This window comes from Malaclemys terrapin, chromosome 2, assembly GCF_027887155.1.
Source record: "Malaclemys terrapin pileata isolate rMalTer1 chromosome 2, rMalTer1.hap1, whole genome shotgun sequence".
Lineage (NCBI taxonomy): Eukaryota > Metazoa > Chordata > Testudines > Emydidae > Malaclemys > Malaclemys terrapin.
Genome location: NC_071506.1, coordinates 39909685 through 39936335, shown reverse-complemented (window position 1 = coordinate 39936335; position 26651 = coordinate 39909685). Strand labels below are relative to the sequence as shown.

The window sequence follows — 26651 nt, the reverse complement described above, 5'->3', positions numbered from 1 at the left end:
AGCTGGGCTACCACTCAAGATTCAGCATATGGTGCCAAATATCCATCCTCCCTCCTACGGAAGCACCACTTGGGGCAAGAGCTCCCCAGACTTCCAGAGGAGCGGGGCAGGATAGAGAAATCTGGGCTGGGCTTCCCTCCTTAGATCCAGCAATCCATCCCCCCTCTCGCCTTCTTTTTCTGCCAGTAATATAGACAGTGCTTGCTCCAATACTGAAAGTTCAGGGTTCAAACTTGCTGATGATGCATGATGGGGGGGGTTGTTACACTGTCACATAAGAACTTGTTTTTATCCTTTTCCTTTAAACAAATTTCATATGCAAAACTCTTTTAAAAGAATGTTATTTAGGTTGCAAAGTCAAATACTTAAAAGATTTACAGTTGGCCCTGCAACCTTAATTTTGTCCCTTCCCTTTGTCTACAAGCATTATGATACAGCCTTTAATTGCACGATCATCTACTATGTTTTCCATAGGACTCTTGCCTCATTCAGTGCACAGGATGGACACACAACAGAGCAGAATTAAGCTGCACAGGAAACCATACATTAACATCTCCTAACTTTTAAATGCTTCAGTTTGCAACCTAAATAATGTTCTTTTAACACTTTCTTTTTAAATATAATACCGCATTGGTTGAGATTTGTCAATCAATTTAGCCTTCCTCACAACCATACTTCCACAAAATGGCACAATGAATAAGACAGAAAAAAACATTCAGTGTCTCATAAATGAACACCACAGACTAATATTCTGCTGAGTATTTGGGTCTATAGTTCTGTATGGCAGAGCTTGGGATAGAGAGAATGGTTATCTGAATATGTCTTAACCTAGTCAAGACTGAAATAATGCTAGTAAATGTGGGGAAGTAACCAGATGAAATAAGATTACATTAGTCCCCATTTGATAGGAAGTGCACCTCCTGCTGTTACTTTTGTTAGGAAGTGATGCCTGATTCCCAGCTGCTCCTGGGCATCCAAGTTGCAGCTGTGGCTAATCCTCCTTTTTAAAATCTGCATTTGCTAAGGGCACACTTTTCTTTCAGATATGCATCACATTATAGTTGCTATTCCTCACCTCATGATTAAACTATTACAATGCATTATTTTATTACGCTACACCTTAGCTATCCAGAAATTTATGTTAGTGCAGAATGTGGCTGACCACTTATTAAAAGGTAATTCTCTCCATGAGCACAGTGCACTGGCTGCCAGGTGACGCTCAAGCTGTTGGTTTTGTCTTTAAAGCCCTAAACTAGTCTGTTGCACTTGCTATCTGTGAGATCTTTGCTCTCCCTCATGTGTTACAGCAGCAGTTCTGGTCAGCAGAGGCACTCCAGCCAATAACCCTCTGATCAAAAATGGCAGGTAATTTTCCATGAGGATCCTCAACACTAGAATTCATACCTCCCCCATCCATGGTCCAAGAGAACCCAAGTTTGCTGACCTTCAGGCCATGAAGAAGGGCTCATGGTTTTTGGTAATGGGACAGCCTGAAGAGTATGGGGAGGGGGAAATTACTGTCCTCTGAACTCCTTTGGGGGGCAGGGAAAAGTGGAAGAAGGACCTGTAGTCAATCTAGATGAGTTAGTTCTTACATCTGGATTTAACTTGTGTATTTTCTAATATTTGTGTAAGTATCTAGAAATTAATGTGTCTTTCTAAAAATAAAAAATATGAAAAATAAATAACGGGTGCTATAATATGGCAATTTCCCCATGACTCCACAGAGCCTGTGAAGCTTACCAGCATTCTGTCCTCTGCTAGCTGCTGTTACCATGACAACAATTCTCTAAAACAGGTCAGGTAGTTTTAAACTATCCAGTATTTCCAGTTATTTTCTCTAGTAGTTTTAAATTAACCAACCTCTTTAAGATGATCAGAGGATTTTTGCCAGTAGACAACACAGGACAGCACTGTTAAGTTTCACAAGTTATGCAGAAAGAGGCCAAGTTGCTTAAGTATCTATATCTCTCTACCTCATTGACTTTCCAGCTCTTTACAAATCTCATCCGAAACCTTCTTCATTCTCTTGTCAATATCTCTTAAAATTAAATAATAAAATGGGAACAGAAAAATTATCTGTATTTTACTTTAGTAAGCACAAGTGCTATCGAGTTTGGGTGGTATGAAGGGACACGATGTACATTGAGGGCCAAATCTTGCTAACCAGTAGGACTGCTATCCTTGCATGAGGAAGGAGAGCAGGATTTGGCCCTGGGGACTCCAATCCTTCAAAGGGATTTATATTACAGTAGTGTTAGAACGGTCTGTGCACACATATTGGAAAAAACAATCCTGTCCTGGAAAGTTAACCATCACAAACTACAAGCAAAGAAATGAAAGGTTATATAATATACACATAAAGTGAGATGGGGGATGACAGGCAAATGTCTTGTTAGTTCCATGTTTTGTTTCTTTGAAGATGCTTTTCTCTCTCTCTTTATATATATATATATATAAAAAACTAAATAACTGTCTACCCCTCAATCTACAATAGCCATTGCCAGTCCCATCTTTCACTTGTTAGTGCCTTTCTTTTTTTTTTTTTTTTAACTTCAACAGGCCGCTATGTATGGATAAGGGACCACTCACACAGACCCCTTTCCATACCTTGACCTACAGTTGTATTTTATTAGTGATCTAAAACTTTACCAGAAATAAAGAAATAGCTATGACTTTAGAAGTTTGTGGCAGGGGGAACAAACAATGAACAGGCTGATGTTTGTATATATTATAGACACAACATGGATCCAACAAGATGCATGCCTAACTTACTTTAATTGTTTTACTTGAACATACACCTCTTTCCCTCCCATCCTTAGGTAGTTGTGTGTCTTTTTTTTTTTAAACATTGTAAGATCATTAGGGCAAGTTGTCTTTCCTTGTGAGGACAGCATCTACTACATTTGTGGACTATCTTAATATAATTAACAAATAACAATCATAAAGTAGCATTTAATATTTTAATTAAAACATTAAGTTACCATTTTATAAAAGCAATAATTTAGTTGGAAAAAGTGCAATATTTTACAGAGGTGACAGCCTTGACTCCATATTTAAGGTTGAGTCTTGCACTTAAAACAGAGATCCAACCACTTTATTATGTAATGCTGATAAATTAAAAGTAATGCACATTGGAAAACATAATCCCAACTATACATATAAAATGATGGGGTCTAAATTAGCTGTTACCACTCAAGAAACAGATCTTGGAGTCATATGGATAGTTCTCTGAAAACATCCACTCAATGTGCAGCGGCAGTCAAAAAAGCAAACAAAATGTTGGGAATCATTAAGAAAGATAGATAATAAAAGAGAAAATATCATATTGTCTCTACATAATTCCATGGTATGCCCACATCTTGAATACTGCGTGCAGATGTGGTTGCTCCATCTCAAAAAAGATATATTGGAATTGGAAAGGATTCAGAAAAGGGCAACAAAAATGATTAGGGGCATGGAACAGCTTCCGTATGAGGACAGATTAATAAGACTGGGACTTTTCAGCTTGGAAAAGAGACGACTAAGGGGGGATATGATTGAGGTCTATAAAATCGTGACTGATGTAGAGAAAGTAAATAAGGAAGTGCTCTTTACTCCTTCTCATAACACAAGAACTAGGGGTCACCAAATGAAATTAATAGGCAGCAGGTTTAAAACAAACGAAAGAAAGAGTTTCTTCACACAACACACAATTAACCTTTGGAACTCTTTGCCAAAGGATGTTGTGAAGGCCAAGACTAAAAGAGTTAAAAAAAGAACTAGATAAGTTCATGGAGGATAGGTCCATCAATGGCTATTAGCCAGGATGGGCAGGGATGGTGTCCCTAGCCTCTGTTTGCCAGAAGCTGGGCATAAGCGACAGGGAATGGATCACTTGATGATTACCTATTCTGTTCATTCCCTCCGGGGCACCTGGCACTGGCCACTGTCAGAAGACAGGATACTGGGCTAGAAGGACCTTTGGTCTGACCCAGTATGGCCGTTCTTATGTGCTTATGTAAATTTAGCTGTTGATGTCAGACCTTTTTGTTGTTCTGAATGATGGCAGTAATGAAGTAGCACCGACTCTTCAGATTTTTCATATAGTTAAAACACAAATTTTGTGCATAGGCTACAAGTGAACACATTTTTAGATTAATGTTCAATGTTTGCTCTAATTCCTCATAACTGAAAGTTTCTTTTTCAGCCAGAAAAATGTTTTTCCATAAAGAACTGGCTTATTTTCAAAATTGCCACCATTTCCTATTGTTCTCATTGGGACTCAGGCCACAGGCAGGTCTTAGTAAAGATGGCCACCTTTTCCATTTACTTGTTCCTCACAGTGTTCTTTCTCTGCCTCCTGACAGCGTAGGGAGTCACTGTTTTCCTGAGACCAGCCTGGCTTCACTGCCGCTGGAAGCAAATGAAGGTAGTGGCCATCTTTACTGAGGGCATCCCGAAGCCTCAGTCCCATTGAGAACCACTGAAGATGGTGGCCGTTATGAAAAAAGGTCTGCTCTTTGTCAATTTGCTGAAGTAGAATTTTTTTCTTCAGTTTGTGTTGAAGGAGAAACTTTCAGTTATGAAAAAGAATACCTAAAATATTGGCCTATAGTGACACCATGAGGGAAAAAAAATCAAATTTGCTTTTAAAAATCACTTCCATCTAATCTGGGACTAGAGTCACTGAGGCCTAGTCTACACAAAGATTTTGTTTTGGTGTAACTATTTTGATTTTTTTTTAAACAAAATTGTTGTACCATTACAACCCTAACGTGAATGCAATTAGACTGCATAAAAGTGCTCACTGATAGTTAAAGCAATACAAATTTTGTGTGTCGAAAAGGCCTACATTACTGTTATGTCCTCTCAACATTAATTCCAACTTAACATTGTTTTTGTCTGGGAACAATACAGAGTATGTGTTTTTATTAAAATTATTGTATGAACATGTGCCGTAAGCTATCAGGAAGGAAGCATTTCATAAATCTAGAGCTAACATTTTCAAATCTGTGTGCCTAAATCTAGGCTTCTAAATCCACACTCAGGCACTTAAACAAAAGTGGAGTGATTTTTCTACCAAGCTGAGCACCCAGAGATCCCATAGTCAGTGGGAGGTTTGCCATTAACTTCAATGAGATTCTGTGGGACTGAGCCTTACATGCAGAGCTTGTCATTGTACTGCTCTAGTCTTAAATGATGACTTATGTAACATTATCAAATATGTTTAAAAGTTTGTAACATGTCCATGTTTCTTCTGAGTCAGGTGATCTTAATGGGGTATTCCATTTTTATGTATTTATTTATGTTTAAATAGAGATTCTACTCTGGAGTATAGTCTTGAGCAATACATAAATAGCAGGAACAATGAATACAAAATTAAAGAGCTCAAAGAATGATCTAACCCCTTATGTCCCATATAATTATCTTTTTTTGCAAGTAAAACATTTTTCATGCAGAAACATGTCTCAATCACTCCCACACTTAGCATGAAATCATAAAATGTATTCCAAGAAAAAAAGAATATATTTAGAATGATACTTTTGGGGGAAGCTACTGCCTTTTTTTTTAACTGTGTGTATAGTACCCAGCACAATATGTCCCTGGATCCATGACTGGCAGGTATAGCCATGACCACAGTACAATTAATAATAAATAATAAATATGATAGGTAACAATCCTACACTGATGAGGAGAAGAAATAATTGACAACACAGGAGAGCTCTTTTCTTCTCTTATGTCTACAGTTCATTTAATCATAAACTGCAAATGACAGCAAAAAGAACTATGTAGACATTTTTAACCTTGTGCATTATACATTATGCAGACATCTGTACACCATTAATATCAGTAATTTAATTTTTCATACATTGTGTTGAACACTTATTCTTAATATACAACCTACTGAGTCCTTGCTGGTCTGTGGATCAAGGCATGAGACTCAAATACAACTCTCTTGAATACAGTGCTCTAACCACATGGCTACCAAACTAATCCAGGAATGTCTCCTGTTAAAATATTGGAATCCCATTTGACTAGTTCTTATGCTCCTATTTGCCTCTTGCAGAAAAATATTTCCATTTTGTTACAATGTTAAACTGAAAAGAACCAACATTTTCTTTAATGTATCACAGAATGAGGAAATCCTTTTCATAACCAAAAAGTTACATACATTTACTTAAGGCAGCTTTGCAAAATTCTACTCACCCACTCTCCTGACGCAAGTTTTATTTTTAGGGTTTTTTTTCATTATCATTAATCATCATGGCAAAGACTAGGAGAGTGGTTTTTGTGCCTGGTCTGGTAAATTTGCATGATATTTAGTGAGACCGATTTAAAAGAACACTCTCAAAGTCGACAAACCCCAAATGTAACCTATCCCTCTCTAATAGTATTCAGTTTTTGGGTGAGATATTGTACCCAAAGGTACGGTACATTGCCTTGACATAAACAGTAATTCATGTAACATGGAAACTATGCATCTAGAGACTTCTGAGTTAAATAACTTTTTAGTGAGAGGACACAATGTCCAGAGACATGAAACCCCATGTTCTGATGTGTGAAAAAGCATCTTCTAAAACCTGTTCAGCTACAACTGTTTTTCAAAACATGTGTTATTTTTATTTATATTAATACAGACAATTGGTTACTACGGTAACAAGATGGACAACTGTAACTAGCTGTGCTGCTTTATCTCACCATTCTTATTGCTTATTTATATTTGTTCTGTTTAAACTATGCATGAATTATAAACCTATTATATAACTAAGTATATGCAAACTAGTTCCAGCCTCTCCATTCCAGTTTGTTAGAAGAAAAAATGTTATCATATTGTCTGTACATTTAAACTCTTCATCATGAAACAGTTTCACGACTGATAGATTAATACAAGAGTTGTGCAAAAGTGATGGAAAAATTTCATGACACTTTTTGTCCTTTCATTATGGATCATTTTGTGACTCAGAAATGTTGTTTTTTTAATTAAATTTTCGTCATGCTGATCTTTTTACATTGAAATATTTGACATCACAAAAATGAGCCAGGACGAGAAGACTCCACATACATCAACAAAAAACAGTATTACATTATTAACTGCATAACACAAAATTGCAGAAACTTGGTTGCAATTTTCAGAAGGAGATTTGTGTTTGGAACAAATAATTAATCATTAATTGTTGGCATGAGTGAAATTTTAAAAGGCACCTAAGTTACTAAAGCACTTCTAAAAATCTCACCTGATATTCATAAAAGGAGAACTGAACATAACAGTGCCTTTCTATTTAGCTCAAGAAATTGTATCAACAATAGCTTAAAGAACTGGTAACTAAAAATCTTTATCAATATTCATTTATATATAAAAATGCAAAAGACCATTCTAGCTTTGTAAGGCCCCTTTCTTGCTTCCCCATCTTATAAAACTCCCAGAGAGTGGGCCCACAATGTGAAGCTGATGACTGGTAGCACTGTCTGATGGACATTAATGATGTAGACGTTAAGATTACAGAAAAGCAATTATCCTATCTATTTAAATTTCATGAATTATTAATTATTCCTTCCCCCTTCTCTCTACAGTATCTTTTAGTTAAACATCTTAAACCTTGATACAATGATAGAAATCACTGCATCTGATTTTCAGTCATTCCATCCTGCTCTTGGGGCAGGGATGGAACTGGGGAGCAAAGGTAAATTTAAGCCACCCTTATGCCAGTTCTACCCCAGCTGGGTTGACACTCTGCTTAGGTAATTTACACCCCCCTTCAAAGTCCCTTTATGTTTAAGACATAAAAAGGCCATAGTGTAGCTGAATCAGGTTTATTAGCCCTGCATTTGACTGGCAGAACTTAAATCAGCAAGCCCTAATTAACTTTATTTAAGGTTGGCCAATTCACTTGGAAACTAATCTCTGCCCCCAAATTTTTAATTTATGTTACATATTGGTGTATTTCCACCATTGGTTGTATGAACAATGATTGTACGATCAATCTAATAAATTAATGTCATGTCACAGGAACCATCTTCCTTCCTTCCATACAAGAAGCTACTGTACTAATCCTCTATAAAAAGAAGTACAACAGTCAAGGAGTTCAGCTTCTAAGATATACACAAGGCTCACAAAATATGTGCCGGGTGTGGAGGTGCACCCACTATAAGTACATGTGTGCAGACTGTATTATCTCTGCTCTCTTTGCCGACTTATGAACTGAGATTGATGAGAATTCTGCATGAAGACCAGATTGCCAATATCAACAATCCCCCATCTGGTTCACAAGAACAGACCCTGTACAGCATGGTATGCAACCCTTGTTTGTTTCATATGCCTGCTCACTATCTAAACAAATCCAGCAACTTGAATTTCTTACTTGTTCAATTAAGAAAAAGCTAGCCAAGCTAGCTTCCTGCAAGCATCTGGAAATGAATTTCAGTAATAAGACTCAAAGAAGAGCTCTGTGTAGTTCGAAAGTTTGTCTCTCACAAACAGAAATTGGTTCAGTAATACCTCACCCACCTTGTCTCTCACAAAAATCATGCAGTTTCAAATAAAGCAAAACTAATATATTTTAATACTTCAGAGTGCTCAGAAAAGGGCATGAAATGGCTCAACCAAAGATTATTACATGAAAAAATTTCCCCACCATATATAGAGAATATTCCAAGCACAAAGTCAACAGCTGCTCAAATAAATCAGGGTAAAATCAGTCAAGGCTAAGAATGGAAACAAGGGGGCTCTCCAATGAAGCTAACTTAGCAGAGCAAGGTTGTTGGTTTTTTTAATTATATAATTTTAATATATATAATTTATGGGAGTTTAAATTAAATTTTATATGTTCTGTAGTCATGTAATGGTATTTTACTATTATCTAATCAATTGTCACATTATACATGTGTAAATGTTAAATAAAGTACTTGGTGTCTGCACTATTATTTTATAACAATTATATTCCTAATGTATTTGTTTTGCATGGACCCCATGGAACTATTCTGCCTAGGGTACCAGATGGCTTTTTAAATTTTTGTTACTTTTCCAGAATCTTTATGTCACCCAAAATGTATCTAATATATGACACTGTAGTTGCTGCAAAACATGATCTACACGTTCTCTGTTTAATGCTAAACAATCTGCATACCATTCCTGTTTGGAAATAATTATATCAAAGACAGAATTCACTACACTCATGTCGCTGTAATAAACAGATTTGCCTTTTATATTTTTCATTAGTTAACCTACATGGAAAAAAAAGTTTTCCTCAATTTTTAAATGCTGCTAAAATAATTGATTTACTCAGTGAAATGAGACTTCATAACTCTTGCTAAATTAGATTACGTTGGTAGTGCCAATGCCTAAGTGATTAGTAATTAGAATAATTTACCATTTTGTTATGCTTAGTGTAGAACTATTTATTGAGTTTGCATCCCACAATAATACAGATTACCTAAGGAAAGAGGTTTTCATGTACAATTTCATAGTAAAAAAGTCAAAAGGTGGGGAGAGGACTAATTAACAAAATATATACAGCAAATTACAATCTAGTGAATTGAGATTTGCAGGTTATTCCTCACACCTGTGATACAGGTGCCAAAGAAATCTGTGCATATGTTCTTTTGCGAAGGAAATCATGAACAGTTCCCTTTATTTGTTTTTGAAAAATAATTCCTTAATTGCTCAGATAAAAAATTGACAGTCAACACCATCATACAAAGTAATGGATGACTCTCAAACCTAGAATGCAGAAAGAACAACAAATAAAGTGAAGCGATCTGCTTAAAGAATACTATGTGTCATTTTATTGCCAACTCAAAATAACGGATTGCCTCCAGCATTTAAGCTATCTAATCGAAACCATTTCTCATGTAGAACAAAACCAAGATAGAAAAAGAATTTGCCCATAGAAAGACATGATAGCTATAAAAACCAACTACATTCAAAAAGGCTTGGCTATTTAAACAGTTCAAATTAAATAAAACACAATTTGGGCTAATCTGGTTCTCTATTCCAAATTTCAGAGAACCAAGCTACTAGTTTATGAACCTGGGGAGGAAGGAGTGAGCCCTAATAAAACCTTTCTTAGCTTGGTCAATTAAATGGCTAAGCCTTGTCTATAATATCACATCTGTATACAGTATAGTTTAAATATTTTTTTAATAATTTAAGGTCACATTCTACCACCCTTACTCACATCAAGTAGTAACCACTGACACGTCTACTCGCAAAGTAAGAAACTACACCTCTACCCCGATATAATGCGACCTGCATAACATGAATTCAGGTATAACGCGGTTAAGCAGCGCTCCGGGACGGGGGGAGGGATGAGGGGCTGTGCGCTCCGGCGGATCAAAGCAAGTCCAATATAACGCGGTTTCACCTATAATGTGGTAAGAATTTTATAATGCGACTCGATATAACACAAATTCAGATAGAACGTGGTTAAGCAGCGCTCCGGGGGGGAGGGGGCGGGTGTGCTCCGGCAGAGCAAAGCAAGTCCAATATAACGCGGTTTCACCTATAATGTGGTAAGATTTTTTGGCTCCCAAGGACAGCGTTATATCGGGGTAGAGGTGTACTTAACCTAAGTCAGGTAGGCAGAATTGGGGCTTAAATAATTATTTATACCATGCCATCAAACAGACAAAAGAATGTGCCTAAATGAAGAGTTTCCAATCTAAGTAATGGATGAAAGAGAAATCCCCAATGATTCCTGAATGCAAGTTTTAAGCAAGTTCAAAGCCTACCAGTGCCATCAATCATTCTAATAAAATAAAATTAATAGAATTGCAATTTGTATTTCTCACATATACCAAATACTTTTATGTCTGTATTCTATATTTTCAGAAAATTGTTTCTTAAATGCACAAAAAATAAAGCAAAAATTGGTTTTATATTAACATTACTCTCTTTTTGAGTTAGTCCTGAAGCCTAAAGTGAAATTTGAGATGCATTAAAACACAAACCCCTACATGCCATTAAGTAACATCTATATGCCAGAAGCAGTTTAAAGGAGTATGTTTAGCTATGTAAATTTAAAGCACATTCAAAAATCAACCACAAGAGGGGAAGGTTATGTGCATTGAATAAGTGATATTGGTGCTTTCAGTACAATTTAGTTAATAGTTAATATATGGTTTTATTTTTTCCACAAAATGTAAAAACTAAAGATTCTCTGTAAAAATGCAATTTTCCTGTTTTTCCACAGCAAACAGATTTCTAGGATCCCTGCTCATCAGCACTGCTTTGAGACATCCAGTCTCCCAATAAGTGATAATTTAGGAAGGGGCATTATCAATATATATTACATTTTAAAAAACTACATTAAAATAACATGATGGTTCTAAAGTCAAACAAGTGTGTCAGTGCTGCCAAATCCCTCAGTGCTAAGTGCATTCTAAGATGTGTGATACTTGGAAGGTCTGCTGTTCTGCCTTTTCCAAGCTGCTACAAAGCATAGTTCCTTCTAACTATGCATGTTCAGCATAGAGAGACTCTGCATTTCGTATGGGCCAGGCTGGCTGTAGAGACAGAGTGTGGAGAAGCAGGAAGACCTTGCAGGGAGACAGCTTACTCCTTGCCATGCTGAAGATCCAAGAAGCAAACCAAAGGTAGGGGTGAAAGACAGGAAGGGAAAAATCTGAAAGACCCCACTAAAAATGATGCAGCCTGTATCCTGCTGTGCATGGAATCCATGATTAATCTGACATCATTTATGATTAACCACTGGTATATGTAAAAAGATTTAGTATCTTAGACCCCAGACCAGCAAAGCAGTAAGCATGTGCTTAACTTTAATGGGACTATTCATAGAATCATAGGATTAGAAGGCATTGCAAGGGTCATCTAGTCTAACCTCCTGCCAAGATGCAGGATTTCTCATGTCTATTCATGTGCTAACAGTGTTTTTAAACATTTTATTTACTTAAGTCCCTGCTGTACTGGCACCTAAGTAAATAAAATGTTTAAAAATTTGTATTGGTTATTCATTTATCTACGGTTCATTGTCATAAAAGACACATATTCCTGGGTTTCAGCCTTTGGCATGAGATTTAGAAACAGATTAGCAAAGTAAAAGAATCTGGAACCCTTAGACGAGTAACAGATATGGAATGTCACAGCCTTCTTTTTCAACAGAGGAATATAAAACTGATATGCCATTTCCCAAGGGAAGTTGGATTAGTGAGTGTTTATCTATTATAATTAATGCCTTCAGTAGGCAGAATTACAAGTAAATAATTTCAGATTTTTTCTACTGACGCAAGTAGATTATTAAAAAGAACATAGTCCCAGCGGCTACAAAGCTCAAGCAAGGCCTTCTTGAAAACAGATGTGGTAAAATCCTTATTCATGCTCAAGAGCATCTTACTCCTCAAGTGTAGACTACAATGGACCACTTGTGGAGGAAAGTGCTATTCAACATGAGTAAAGGGTAGAAGAATCAGGTCCATTGAAATTACCCACAATGGGCCCAATCCAGCACAATTTATTCTGCCAAAACTCCCATTGACTTCAATGGGAGCTTTGTCTGGGCAAATAATGTAGCATTACACAAATAACCAGAAATAGAAACAATCAAATCAGGAAATTCAGAAAGACACCATGACCAGGAGACACAAGGTAACAGAGGTAAGTCTCAATTTTCCGTCTAGCATTAATGGATAGAGAATACACAGATCAGTCCAGTATTCTCAAGTCAGATGACTGCAGGTAAAAATTTAATGAAAAAACAAAACATGAACTTTTGCCTTCAAAAGAGAAAAATCATTATTGAAATATTTTTTTTAAAGCTTAAATTCAGCAGGAAATGATGGCTTTTCATTCACCTGGAAAGTTTCCTACTTGCCAGTGGCAAGTGCATTTCTGAAACCATATCTACAGACATCCATATCTACAACCATACACATATCATCCTTAAAATTTTTCCAATTGTCTTAGATAACTAAATAACTTTACCCCAGTTTTTGAAATGTTTTATGTATTCATTATAGTAAAGTTAGGTAATTCTGCCGGTATTTGAGTTAACCTTATCTGTTTACAGCATCTAAAGCCAAATTAACAGGTTTCTAAGGGTGACTATTGAGTCTGCGTTATATAATTTTTGTTGTTTCAAAACAAATAATTTTATTTTAATATACTTCTATCCTGAATTTGCAGGTACTAAGAAGAAAAGGTTACTCACTTGGTGCAGTAACTGGAGTTCTTTGAGATGTGTGTCCCTGTGGGTGCTCCGCTTTAGGTGTGTATGTGCCACTGCACCTTTTTTGGAGACTTTTGATAGCAGTGCCCTTTCTGCCTGGACATGCGCCCTACACATCCTCATGCCTCATACTGAGGCTATATAAGGCTGTGCAGGCAAACTGCCCTCACTTCCTTCTCTACCACAAAGCTCACAGAGGCAGCTCCGAAGCAGAGGGGAGGAAGGCGGGTAGTGGAGCATCCACAAGGACACCCATCTCGAAAAACTCTAGTTACTGCACAAGGTGAGTCAGAGCTGTAACTAAGCATTTTAGCACCCCGGGCAAGGAATCATATTGGTGCCCCTTCGAGGCAACATGTGGGGGGTCACAAGGTCACTTGCTACCCCGATTTCTGCCTCCTATTTAGCACAGAGATTTTCAAACTGTGGGGTGCACCTCCCTAGGGGGATGCATCCCACAGTTTGAAAACTGTTGCCTCCTGCCAGGAGCCAGCAGAGCCGAAGCTGGTTGGAGCTTCCTTGCCCACTCAGGCCTCTGGCTCTCCATGCTGTGGGAGCTGAGCACTGGCTGGCTGCCTGGCAGACCTCCCTGCCCTGCTCCCCAAGCCAGGCTGCCTCTGCACAGCCGGGTGCTTCCCAGGGCAGGTGGCACAGCTCTGAGCTACATCCCTGACACGCTCTTACCTCTGCTCTGAAAGCCCTTGGTGCCAGCAGGCAATACCACTTGGAGCTGGCCCCTGCCCATAAAGCCTGGCTGCCTTGAGATGCTCCCCAAGGTGCTCCCTGGACTACTCATTCTCTTTGGGCACCTGCCTCTCAGCAGCCTGGTCACAGTCCGCTCACCGCCCGGGGACCTGACACTGCAGCTGGGTCACTCTTCCCACTCTCCCTGCCCGCTGAGCGGAACTGCCCCTTGCTCCCCTCGGCTGCACTGACCCGGTCCCAGCCCCATGGCTGCCAGGCTCGTGGTCACACAGCCTGACTTCTGAGCTCGGCCATGCGAGCCCGGTGCCTAGGTGCTGAGGGTAAGAAGCTGCTGGCAGGGCGAACTTGCTCCCACCATCTCCAGAAACCAAGGTCGTGAGAACACAGCAACCCCTAGGGTTACCATATTTCAAGTTCCACATAGAGGACACTGCAAGGGGGAGGGGGTGGAGGAGCTGGAGGGGACATTTTGGGGGAGCTGGAAGGTATATCTGCGGGATGCTGGAGGGGATATCTTGGGGGGGGCGCTGGAGGTGGGCTGCAAGTGCTGGGGTGGGGGGCTGAGCTGACTTAACGGGGGAGCCCCACCTGCTGGTGTTGAGGGGACGCTGCATGAGGGGGTCCTGCTTTCCCCCTATTCCCTATACCCTTATTTTCCCCATCTCCCTTCCCCACTGCCCCCTGCCCTATCCCCTCTCCGACACTTCCACACCCGCCTGCTCCATTCCCTTATCCCCTTCTCTTCCCCCTTGCCCTATCCCATGCCTCTTCCTCCACCTCATCCCCCTTTTTCTATATTCCCCACACACACTGCGGGCACTCACCGTTACACAGAAAATAGGATGAGGGCCATATAGGGCACCCAGCACACGTAGCAGAGGAAGACGACTGGCACTAGGACCCAGGAGGCGGCATCCAGCTTTAGAGGCAGGAGAAGCAGCTCCCGATTCTCCCCTCTGCTCCCTGCCCAGACCTCTACTTGCGGGGGGTGGGGGAGGTGAGGGGAAGAGCGACAACACGCTCCTCCCCAACTACACCCATGGACTCCGGCTGATGCGGCTGGGCCCAATCCTGCAGGGGTGAGGGGCTGACACCGCTTGGCCTGATCCTGCACTGCCCCATTTTTGCACCCCTGCTGGCTCTGCGCCCTGGGTGGACTGCTCCTCTTTCCCCGCCCTAGTTATGGCCCTGAGGTGCATAACCTCTCCTTCTTTGAGTAGTATCCCTGGGGGTGCTCCACATTAGGTGATTCCCTAGCAGTAACCCTTTAAGGAGGTGAGAGTTTCAGAAAAGAGTCCATTACTGAAGAAGGAACTGGTTGCCTCCTGCCGCATCTAATCTTGCAGCGTGAATTAGGGCTTACTGGTAGGAAAACATATGCATCAAGGACCATGTTGCAGCTCTGCAGATTTCACTAACCAGAATGTCTTTGAGTAGAGCTACAGACATAGACTGTGATCTTGTCAAGTGTGCAGCCACTCTTATGGGAGGTGTAACCTCAGCTAAACCATAGCAGGCAATAATAAATCCAGAGATTCATTTAGAAAGTCTCTCAGTAGAGACAGGCACTCCCTTAGACCTATTTTCAACAGAAACAAAGGAATCTAGGAGTCTTCCTAATGGCTTAGTCCTTTCCAAGTAAAAGGCTAACACCCTCTTAACATCTAGTGTAGTATTAAACACAGACTCTTGTGTAGACTGATGAAGCTTAGTAAAAAACTCTGAAGGTGAATGATTTGGCTACAATTCAGAGGACACCTTAGGTAAGAACTTTGGATGAGGTCATAAAGATACCTTCTCCTTGGAGATCAAAGTAAAGGAAGGGTCTGCCATTAGAGCCCCCATATCCCCAACCCTTTGAGTAGAGTTGATGGCTACCAAGAAGGCCGTTTTCATAGACAGATGTAACAGTAAGCATGTAGCTAATGGCTCAAAGGGTTGTCTCATGAGACAGTTAAGAACCAGGTTGAGATCCCAAAGTGGTGTAGCGGCTCTAGTCTATGGACAAAGATTGGTAAGTCCTTTTAGGAATCTCACTGTGGTTGGATAAGCCAAGAAATCTTCCACTGACCCATGGAAAGCTGTTATTGAAATGAACCTTGGGATGGAACACATAGAAAGGCCTGAATTTTTCAATTCCAAGAGGTAATCCAAAATTGAGGAAAGAGATGACTGGATAGAAGAAAGATGGCACTGGTTACACCAAATATTACATCATCTCCATTTCTGAAGTAAGTATGTCTAGTAGATTCCTTTTTGCTATCTAACAGTATCTTTTGTACTTCCGATACACGTGGTCTCTAGTCCCAAGAACCATTGAGGAATCAAGTTTGTAGTTGCATTACATTCAGATTGAGGTGAAGCATCTGATTCATATCCTGAGATGACAATAAAGTTTTAATTGGGAGCAGCCACGGAGACAAAGAGGTGAGTTTGATGAGGTAAGGAAAGCAAACTTTGGCTTGGTCCTGCCTGTTCTTGATAAGGACCTTTGAGAGCAATGGAGTTGGAGGTTATGCATAGAAGAGACCCTTTGTCCATGTAACAAGGAAAACATCTCCTAGAGATTGGGGATCAAGGCCTCCTCTGGAACAGAATTTCCTGCACTTTGTGTTGGCAGCCACGGCAAAAGGATCAACGTGTGGAAATCCCCAAGCTAGGAATATTTTATTGAGGACTCAAGAGTCAACTCCCATTCATAATTCAGGGAGAAAAAGTCTGCTCAGGTTGTCTGCCATGTTGTTTTGTATACCCAGGAGATAAGAAGCCAAGATGAGTACCCAATTAGCTATGCACCCATTCTGAAGCTTTATCACTTTAGTGCAGAATGAGAGAAAATGTGCTCCACCCTGACAATTGATATAGTACATGCACACTATGTTGTCTGTCATGATCTCAATGGACTTGTTTTTGAGTAGGAGAAGAAAGTGGAGGCAAGCATTTCTGACCACACTTAATTCCAACAGATTGATGGGCAAGTGTTGTTCCTGTTGCGACCATTTGCCTTGAGGACCCAAATGTGCTTCCGACCCCAAGAGGGAAGCGTCAATATTAATATGACTGTAGGAGAGTTCTGGCTGAACAGGATTCCTGCACAAACTTTGAATAGATTAATAGACCAAGTGAGTGACTGTAGGACCTGACTGCATACAGATACCTGTTTACTGGCTACATAAAACAGCCCTGAGCCACACCTGGAGATATCAAAGAGGCAACCTAGTGTTTTGTGTCCCAGCAGTTGCAGACATGTCCTTGCTGGAACTTGAGGGCTGAACTGCACTCTTTGTTTGAGGTTCTCTACAGCAATGAATCTCCCAAGAGAGAGATAAGCGCTCCCTGATATCAAATCCATTAGCCCTCATATAAAGAGAATTCACTGTATAGGGGGTCAAGATTGATTTCTCAAGATTTAACTGCAGGGCTAGACTTTGGAATAGTGCAGTTGTTGTTTGAACTGCCAACCATCCCTCCTGATATGACGGACCCTTGAGGAGACAATCTTCAAGATAGGGAAAGACAGTTATTCCTCAATGACAGAGGCAGGCAGCTACAACCGCCAATATTTTTGAGGACACCCTTGGACAGATGAAAGGCCAAAGAGTAGGACCTGGTACTTGTAACAATTGTGATTGAAAATGAAACAAAGAAATCTTATGAAAAGGATGAATCCACTACGTGGAAGTAGCAATCTTTGACGCTGCGTGCCGCAAACCAGTCCTCTAATTCCAGGGAGGGAATTATAGCTGCTAGCAACCCCATCCTGAATTTCTGATGTCTGACATGCTTGTTCAATTGTTTGAGATCTAGTATTGGTCTCTTGCCCCCATTTTTCTTGGGTATCAGAAAATATCCAGAACAGAACCATTGTCCCCTGTGTTGAAGTGGGACTGGCTCTATGGTACTAGGCTTAGGAATGATGAGATCTCCAGTGTCAGCAATTGCTCATGAGAGGAGTCCCTGAGAGGAATGGGTAAGAGGGTTGGAAGGGCAGGGTGGAGGTAAATTGGATAGTATAACCTGAAGTAATGGCCTCTAATACCCATTTATCTGATGTTACCATGCTTGATGAAATAGAGAGAGGCAGTATCCAAATTGAGGAAGGAGGATTGTGTCAGACAGCTGATAAAACCTGGTCATTGGGTGATCTGGACTCTTGACCAAACTATCAAAACTGGTGTGAGGAGGATGCTAAAGGCTGGGATGAAGCAGTCAAGGTAGCTGCAGGCTCTTTGTTTAAAAACCTCAACTTCTTAGCCGGTGGCCTACGGAAAGTGAAAAACTGAGCAGCGGGGGATCTTTGTGCTGATTGAGAACTGCTAAACTTCCTTTTATTTTCAGGCATGTGTATCCCACAAGACCCTAGATCCTTTAGAGTATGAAGCAAGTCATCCGTGGAATCTGTGAAAAGCTTCTGGCCATCAAAAGGTAAATCTTCCACAGTCAATTGTACCTCCTGTGGAAACTCAGACAACTGAAGCCAGGAAGCTTCCTCACCACTAGTGCAGCGTAAACAGACTTGTCTGCAGTGTCTGCAAATCAAGAGAAGCCTGCAGTGAAATTTTTGCAAAAAGCTGACCCTCCTTTATTATGGCGCTGAACTGTTCTCAATGATCCTGTGGTAAATGGTCAATAAAAGTATTAAACTTCTCATAGTTCAGTTAGTCATAATTTGACATCAGTGCCTGGTGGTTAGCTATTCTGAATGGAAGTGTTGCTGATGAATAGCTGTTACGACCAAACAAGTTTTGTCTGTCCGCATTCATTGACTGCATCCACAACCACAAAATTTGATGCTGGATGAGAAAAAAACCCTCAGAATTCCTGGCCGGAACATACTATTTATCAAACCTCTTGCATGTGGCAGGGTTGGGGGAGGTTGCTGGAGTTTGCCAGATGGATTCCATCATTAGTATTCTATACTTAATTTCCCTGTTTTTACTGGATCTTCCCTTAAAAGAAGAAGAAATTTTACACTTGCTGAGAACGTGAGAGTGTCCCAAGCAACAAATGCAGTGGGAGTGCTAGTCACTAGCAGGCATCTTTTACATCCTGGGGAGCCCAGCATTCCTGACAGAAGAAAATGTTGTTCAAGCCCCTCAGTAGGGGAAAAAGAAAAACAAAAATGTGTGTGTATATTTTAAGAAAATGGGAACAAATGTTCCAACTATATGGTACTAAACCTACTACTACTAAGAACTAACTATAAAGCTAAAAGACTAATAAAGCGGGGGAAAGGTACACAGTGACCAGGCACATGCTAGACTCCATCACTGGCCAAAGGTGGTTGAGAAGAAACTGATGGCAGCTCACCAGCACAGACTTCTATAGCCTTTGTACCGGGCACGAGGATGTGTAGGATGCATGTGTAGGCAAAACAGAGACTGCTACCAAAAATCTCCAGTCAAAGTCGCAGGGGCACGTGTGTGCCTAAAGTGAAACACCCATAGGGACACTACTCGAAGAAGAAAGGTTGATATTTTTTGGTTAGTATTTGGAAAACTAGCAAATAAAATAGACTAGGAAATTGACTATTTAGCAGTACAACACAAAGAAAATATACCTTCTGGATTGAAGAACTTATGCCCCAATTCTGCACATGCATAAACCAATTGAACGCTTGCAGGAATAAGTGGTAATCCCAATATCTTATTTCTCTGAATGCAAAAATAATCCACCCCATTTCATTTATTTAAAAACTCTTGTATAAGCAAAATATCTTAAATATTTCCTTTAGTATTAACTTTGTTTAAAACTAAAATATGCATCTGACTTTTTCTTTTTTTAATTAATTGCAAAGTTTGACTGGCACATCTTCCCTTCTACACTGCATTAACAAAAGCCAGATGCACTAATAAACTTGATATTACTTTTCCCTCTCCAGACATCTGAATATGGTCTGTTACCCTCCATTATTGTGGCACTTTTTGTTCTGCCCTTCTGGCTAAAGACTAAAGTATTTGTTGGCTGCCACCATTGGCACATTATGTATTTGCCTCGGGGAGTGTGGTAGAACATAGTACAATCCTCCTCCCTTTTACAGAACCATCGTATCATCTTCCATATGAGACTGGCCACTACCATCTGACATGGTGCTAGCTCTTCCACCTGGTATCACAGAGCACTAGTACCATATGTTAGCATTAGAGTGGGTCTGGAGCAGCGTCCTTACTTTAGAATTAAAGTGTTAACCTTCGATCCCTAGACAAACATAGCAGTCACTATTGCCTGTATTCACTTTTAGAATCTCTATCTTGGTCCCATTAAGTATAATTCCACTTGAGATAGAATAGAGTTCTTTAGTAATAAAAGTTCTCCATTATTTATCTTTTTCATTAATGATTTAAAAGACTGTATGTCAGTAATCTAAAAAATTAATGTTGATTTCATAAAAGTAGGAAATTTATTATGCATGCTTCCCAGAGATTTATCCTTTTGGAAAGTCTCTTGCAGACCTCTCAGCAATAGTGGCAATAATTTTTTCCAAAGCATTCTAATTAAAAAAAAAAAAAAAAAAACATTTCTGACTGCTTAAAAACTAACTGAAGTATTTTGAAAACAAATAAATACATAACAATTCTCCTAATGGTTAAAACCAATGGTCCATCTAATCCAGTATCTTGTCTCTGACAGCAGCCAGTACCAGATGCTTCAGAGAAAGAAACCATAGTGAACAATTACGGAATAACCTGCCCACAGAAGATTCTTGCCTGTCAGTAACTGGTTGGCTTATGTCTTGAATCATGAAGGTTTTTGTCCCATCCCAAATTAAAACATTAATCCTAAATAAAGTAACTTATACTTTTATTCTTGTTATCCATATAAAGGTCTAATCCTTTTTTAATCTTCTTAGCCTCAATAATGTATTTTGCAACAACAGCCACAAATTAATATTGTTATAGTTATGTTGGTCCTAGGATATGAGAGAGACAAGATGGGTGAAGTAATATGCCCCAGACCTGAAGGGCTCTGTGGAGCTCAAAAGCCTTGTCTCTTTCACCCACTGCTGTTGGTCCACTAAAATATATTGGACCCATCTTGTCTCTCACAAATTAATATTGTGTAAAAACATATTCAAGTTTTAGTAGGTTTTAAAAACAGCATCACCACTTCAGGTAACATTTAAAATGTTGTTTGTAATTTTTTGTGCTACTGGTTCATTCTATTAATCATCTGAGATCTCAAATAATTTTGAATATTTATTTATTTATTTATTTATTTTAAAAATCATTTCAGTTGAATTTTAAAAAAGCTAAAGCACTGAAGAGGTTCAGCAACAGTAAGTCACTACACAATTTCTCGCTAAAGATTATAAATTATTTAGGCCTTGATCTTGCAAATACTTACACATAGCAAACAACTTGATACATGTGAGTAGTCTCACTGAGTTCAATGGTACTATTGCTAAGCTAGTGAGGAGGGCTTTAAACTAGGTTCGCCGGGTGATGGTGACCTAAGCCCGGAGGTAAGTGGGGACGTGGGATACTGGGAGGAAACACAAGGAGGAGGGTGCAACAAGGGAATCCTCCTTGGCTCATACTGAGAAAGCAGGGCAATCGGCTAGTTATCTTAGGTGCCTGCACATGAACGCAAGAAGCCTGGGAAACAAGCAGGAAGAATTGGAAGTCGGTAGGGTAACTCACATGACTGGTGCACTGTCATGGATGAGTATAAACTGTTCAGAAAGGACAGGCAGGGGAGAAAAGGTGGAGGAGTTGCACTGTATATAAGGGAGCAGTATGATTTCTCAGAGCTACAATATGAAACTGGAGAAAAGCCCATTGAGATCTTTGAGTTAAGTTTAGAGGCGAGAGCAACAAGGGTGATGTTGTGGTGGGCACCTGCTATAGACCACTAGGCCAGGAGGATGAGGTAGATGAGGCTTTCTTCGGACAACTAACAGAAGTTTCCAGATCACAGGCCCTGGTTCTCATGGGGGACTTCAATCACCCTGACATCTTCTGGGAGAGCAATACAGCAGTGCACACACAATCCAGGAAGTTTTTGGAGTGTGTTGGGGACAACTTCCTGGTGCAAGTGCTGGAGGAACCAACTAGGGGCCATGCTCCTCTTGACGTGCTGCTCACAAACAGGGAAGAATTGGTAAGGGAAGTACAAGGGGGTGGCAACCTGGGCAGCAGTGACCATGAGATGATCAAGCTCAGGATCCTGACAAAAGGAAGAAAGGAGAGCACCAGGATATGGACCCTGGACTTCAGAAAAGCAGACTTTGACTCCCTCAGGGAACTGATGGGCAGGATCCCCTGGGAGGTTAATATGAGGGGGAAAGGAGTCCAGGACAACTGGCTGTATTTTAAAGAAGCTTTATTGAGGGTGCAAGAACAAACCATCCTGATGTGCAGTAAGAATTGCAAATATAGCAGGCGACCAGCTTGGCTTAACAGAGAAATCTTCAGTGACCTTAAAAACAAAAAGGAAGCTTACAAGATGTGGAAACTTGAACAGATGACTAGGGAGGAGTATAAAAATATTGCTCGAGCATTCAGGGGTGTAATCAGGAAGGCCAAAGCACAATTGGAGTTGCAGCTAGCAAGGGATATGAAGGGTAACAAGAAGGATTTCTACAGGTATGTTAGCAAGAAGAAGGTGGTCAGGGAAAGTGTGAGACCTTTACTGAATGGGGGAGGCAACCTAGTGACAGATGATGTGGAAAAAGCTGAAGTACTCAATGTTTTTTTTTGCCTTGGTCTTCACAGACAAGGTCAGCTCCCAGACTGCTGCACTAGACAACACAGTATGGGGAGGAGGTGAGCAGCCCTCACTAATGAAAGAAAAGGTTAAGACCTATTTAGAAAAGCTGACATGCACAGGTCCAGGGGCCGGATCTAATGCATCCGAGGGTGCTGAGGGAGTTGGCTGATGTGATTGCAGAGCCATTGGCCATTATCTTTTAAAATTCGTGGTAAGCGGGGGAGGTCCCAGACGATTGGAAAAAGGGAAATATAGTGCCCATCTTCAAAAAAAGAGAAGAAGGAGAATCCAGGGAACTACAGACCAGTCATCCTCACCTCAGTCCCTGGAAAAATCATGGAGCAAGTCCTCAAGGAATCCATTTTGAAGCACTTGGGAGAAGAGGAAGGTGATCAGGAACAGTCAACATAGATTCACAAAGGGCAAGTCATGCCTAACCAACCTGATTGCCTTCTATGATGAAATAACTGTCTCTGTGGATACTGGTAAAGCAAGTGGACGTGATATATCTTGACTTTAGCAAAGCTTTTGATATGGTCTCCCACAGTATTCTTGCAAGCAAGTTAAAAAAGTATGGATTGGATGAATGGACTAGAAGATGGATAGAAAGCTGGCTAGAACATTGGGCTCAACGGGTAGTGATCAACTGCTCGATGTCTAGTTGGCAGCCAGTATCAAGTGGAGTGCCCCAGGGGTCTGTCCTGGGGCTGGTTTTGTTCAACATCTTCACTAATGATCTGGATGATGGGATGGATTGCACCCTCAGTAAGTTCACTGATGACATTAAGCTCGGGGGAGAGGTAGATACACTGGAGGGTAGGGATAGGCTCCAGAGTAACCTAGACAAATTGGAGGATTGGACCAAAAGAAATCTGATGAGGTTCAACAAGGGCATGTACAGAGTTCTGCACTTAGGACAGAAGAATCCCATGCACTGCTACAGGCTGGAAACCAACTGCCTAAGCAGCAGTCCTGCAGAAAAGGACCTGGGGATTACAGTGGACGAGAAGCTGGATATGAGTCAACAGTGTGCCCTTGTTGCCAAGAAGGCTAACGGCATATTGGGCTTCATTAGTAGGAGCATTGCCAGCAGATCGAGGGAAGTGATTATTCTCCTCTATTTGGCGCTGGTGAGGCTACATTTGGAGTATTGCATCCAGTTTTTGGGCCCCCCACTACAGAAAGGATGTGGACAAATAGGAGAGAGTCCAGCGGAGGGCAACGAAAATGATTAGTGGGCTGGAGCACATGACTTATGAGGAGAAGCTGAAGGAACTGGGCTTGTTTAGTCTGCAGAAGAGAAGAGTAAGGGGGGGGATTTGATGGCAGCCTTCAACTACCTGAAGGGGGTTTCCAAAGAGGATGGAGCTAGGCTGTTTTCAGTGGTGGCAGATGACAGAGCAAGGACTAATGGTCTCAAGTTGCAGTGAGGGAGGTCTAGGTTGGATATTAGGAAAAACTATTTCACTAGGAGGGTGGTGAAGCACTGGAATGGGTTACCTAGGGAAGTGGTGGAATTTCCATCCTTAGAGGTTTTGAAGGCCCTGCAGCGGGGTGGTCACCCGCTCCAGCCGTAAAGGGCTTAAAACAGCCCAGGAGAGGGCGGTGGCTGGGAAAAGCAGTTCCCAGGCTGAGTGGGGAAGTAAGCTCAGCTGTGGCCACGCCCCAAGTAGGGCTCAGCTGGCCCTTATAAGAGGGCAGTAGGCCAGGAGCACAGACAGACTCTCTCTCTAGCCTGGTGAGAGGGAGGGACCTGGCTGCTGGGAGTGTACCAAGGTACTTGAGGTGGAGCAGGGCTGGGGGAAGGCCCAGGGAGCTGGGGAGCTCCGGCCTGGAAACCCCCAGGCTGTGGCCTAGTGGAAGGCCAAATAGGTACTGGGGTTGCAGGGGTCAGCCCAAAAAAGGTAGGCAGAGGCAGCAGGTCCAAACCCCCTTGCCTACGATGAGTGGCATTTATACTGCAGTCTGCCCCAGTGAACGGGGGCTAGATGGAGACTGGGCAGTAGCCAAAGACTGAGGCGAGGTGGGGATAGTGGGTGGGGGTTCCCTGGGGAGGGGAGACCCAGAGACTGAGGGGTGTACTGCCAGGGGGCAGCACCCGGCATGCAAGGGGCACCGGGTCCAGGAGGGACTTGGGGGCCAGGAAAAGCAGGACACCGGCCTGCAGAGGGCGCTCCGATGGCTGGAGAGCTAATTCCCAGAAGGTACCAGAAGGAGGTGCTGCAGGGGTGAGTCCCGTACGGTTACAGGCCCGGCTTGACAAAGCCCTGGCTGGGATGATTTAGTTGGGGTTGGTCCTGCTTTGAGCAGGGATTTGGACTAGATGACCTCCTGAGGTCTTCCAACCCTGATCTTCTATGAGTCTATGATTTGTGTGTGTAAATTTACATGTGGATAAATGAGCACAGGATCAGGACCTTAGAATTTACAAATATATTCACTGTGTTTGTAATTATCAGCCCATCTATAAAAGCAAAACAGTTTTTACAACAGTTCTACAGAAAATTTATTACCACCATAATAAACCACATTTAGATACAGATAGTTATTTTCCAATGAATAATGCACTAGTTATTTCACTGGCTGATTATAAAGATGCTGGCTATTGTATCTTTGTAGTCTAGAAAAAAAAGTGTACTTATTCAAAAGTTTTATTCTCCTACAGCAACCGTTTATACTGTGCTGTTTCACTTGCCATATCATAGTAGCTGAAATTTAAGAGTCAGCTTTATTTAGAAAGACAGTAAGTAAAAACTGAGAAAAAAATCCTACACCTACAGCTGTTTTTCTCTTTCTGAAGGTATCTTGTGACCAAATTTAGCTACTACAGAGTAGTGAAGGAAAGAACATGTTAAAGCTACAATAGATATGTTAAATTCCTTTGTTTAGAAAGGTTAGAAAATATAAAAGAGTGGGGGGAGGAGTGGGAGAAAGCTGTTATAGCTATACATCACATGTCCAAATCAGTCTTATCAGTTTATTTATTTCATTTTGATAAAAGAACATTTTAAAACTATATAAGTTTACTGGCTGCTTAGGAACAGTTCTTTTTGGCTCATCATATTTTTCATTGTTATCTTAAAAAAACAACAACCCACATTTTGAAGAAAAAGACATTCAAGCTAGTGTAACAGAGAGCAAACAGATCAGTGTATTATTTCTAAAGATGTAATAGTTTGTTCCAGAAATCACAGGAATTGTAATACAAGTTGTACCAAAAGGCTCAAAGGACACATTAAGTGATCTTATTCAATCTACTTAGGAGATATGTAAATTGCTCTGCCAAGTTTAAAATTCTTTCTACATGTCTCACTTGAGATACTAACTCAAAAAAAAAAAACACCCCACTTACAGTATTCTCATATATTTGAAGGCTTTAATAAACTAGGTCACACAACCAGTTTGATAAAAATAAACTATGATACAAAATAGAAAAGCGCCAAGAATACATTTACTGAAAGGAATTTTTTTTAATGTTTTCCCTCCAACCTACCACTCTCTTTTAGAAGTCATGTTCTGTGTTAGACAAATGTGTTAGTATAACAGTTAGAAAATGACTTTACTCTTAAATATTTGGAAGGAATCCTTGAAAGATGACTTATTTTGTTTGCACTACTAGAAAGCTATAGAAAGGATTAATTCATTTTAGCATACATAAAATAAACAGTATGCAAGGAAGTAAACATTAGAAAAGTAACACTGTAAATGTACTTACAAAATCAAAATCTCCATCTTGAGGGACTTTCCAGTTATCAGGATATTTGGATATGTGGTAGGGTTCAGGCATATTCTGATTACAGTTTTCATGGCTTTTATTCTTGGAATCTTGTTTATCAAAGTAGTCCATGAAAGAAGGTCTTTGTACTTGCGGTGAAGTAGCATTTCCTTAGTTGAAAGGAAAGGAAAAGTTAAAACTGTCTGAAGATGGAAGATTTACTGCCCTACAAAATAAGCTATGTTTATGAATTTATTGGACTAACTTTACAGTGATTCATGTAATGTCTATTTAATGTTATATAAACTCAAATATCAGTATGTACTAAAAAAATAATACAAAGTTGTAGCAGTTTAATT

General features: G+C 40.4%; 1 protein-coding gene across 1 annotated transcript in view; it reads right to left on the bottom strand.

The window, feature by feature from the left end:
• Nucleotides 1-26651, bottom strand: part of STK3 (serine/threonine kinase 3) — a 298009-nt gene that overhangs the window by 64098 nt on the left and 207260 nt on the right. The window contains exon 10 of the mRNA XM_054019296.1: nucleotides 26293-26462. Coding sequence (XP_053875271.1) covers nucleotides 26293-26462 — 170 coding nt within the window. The remainder of the gene's footprint in view (nucleotides 1-26292; nucleotides 26463-26651) is intronic.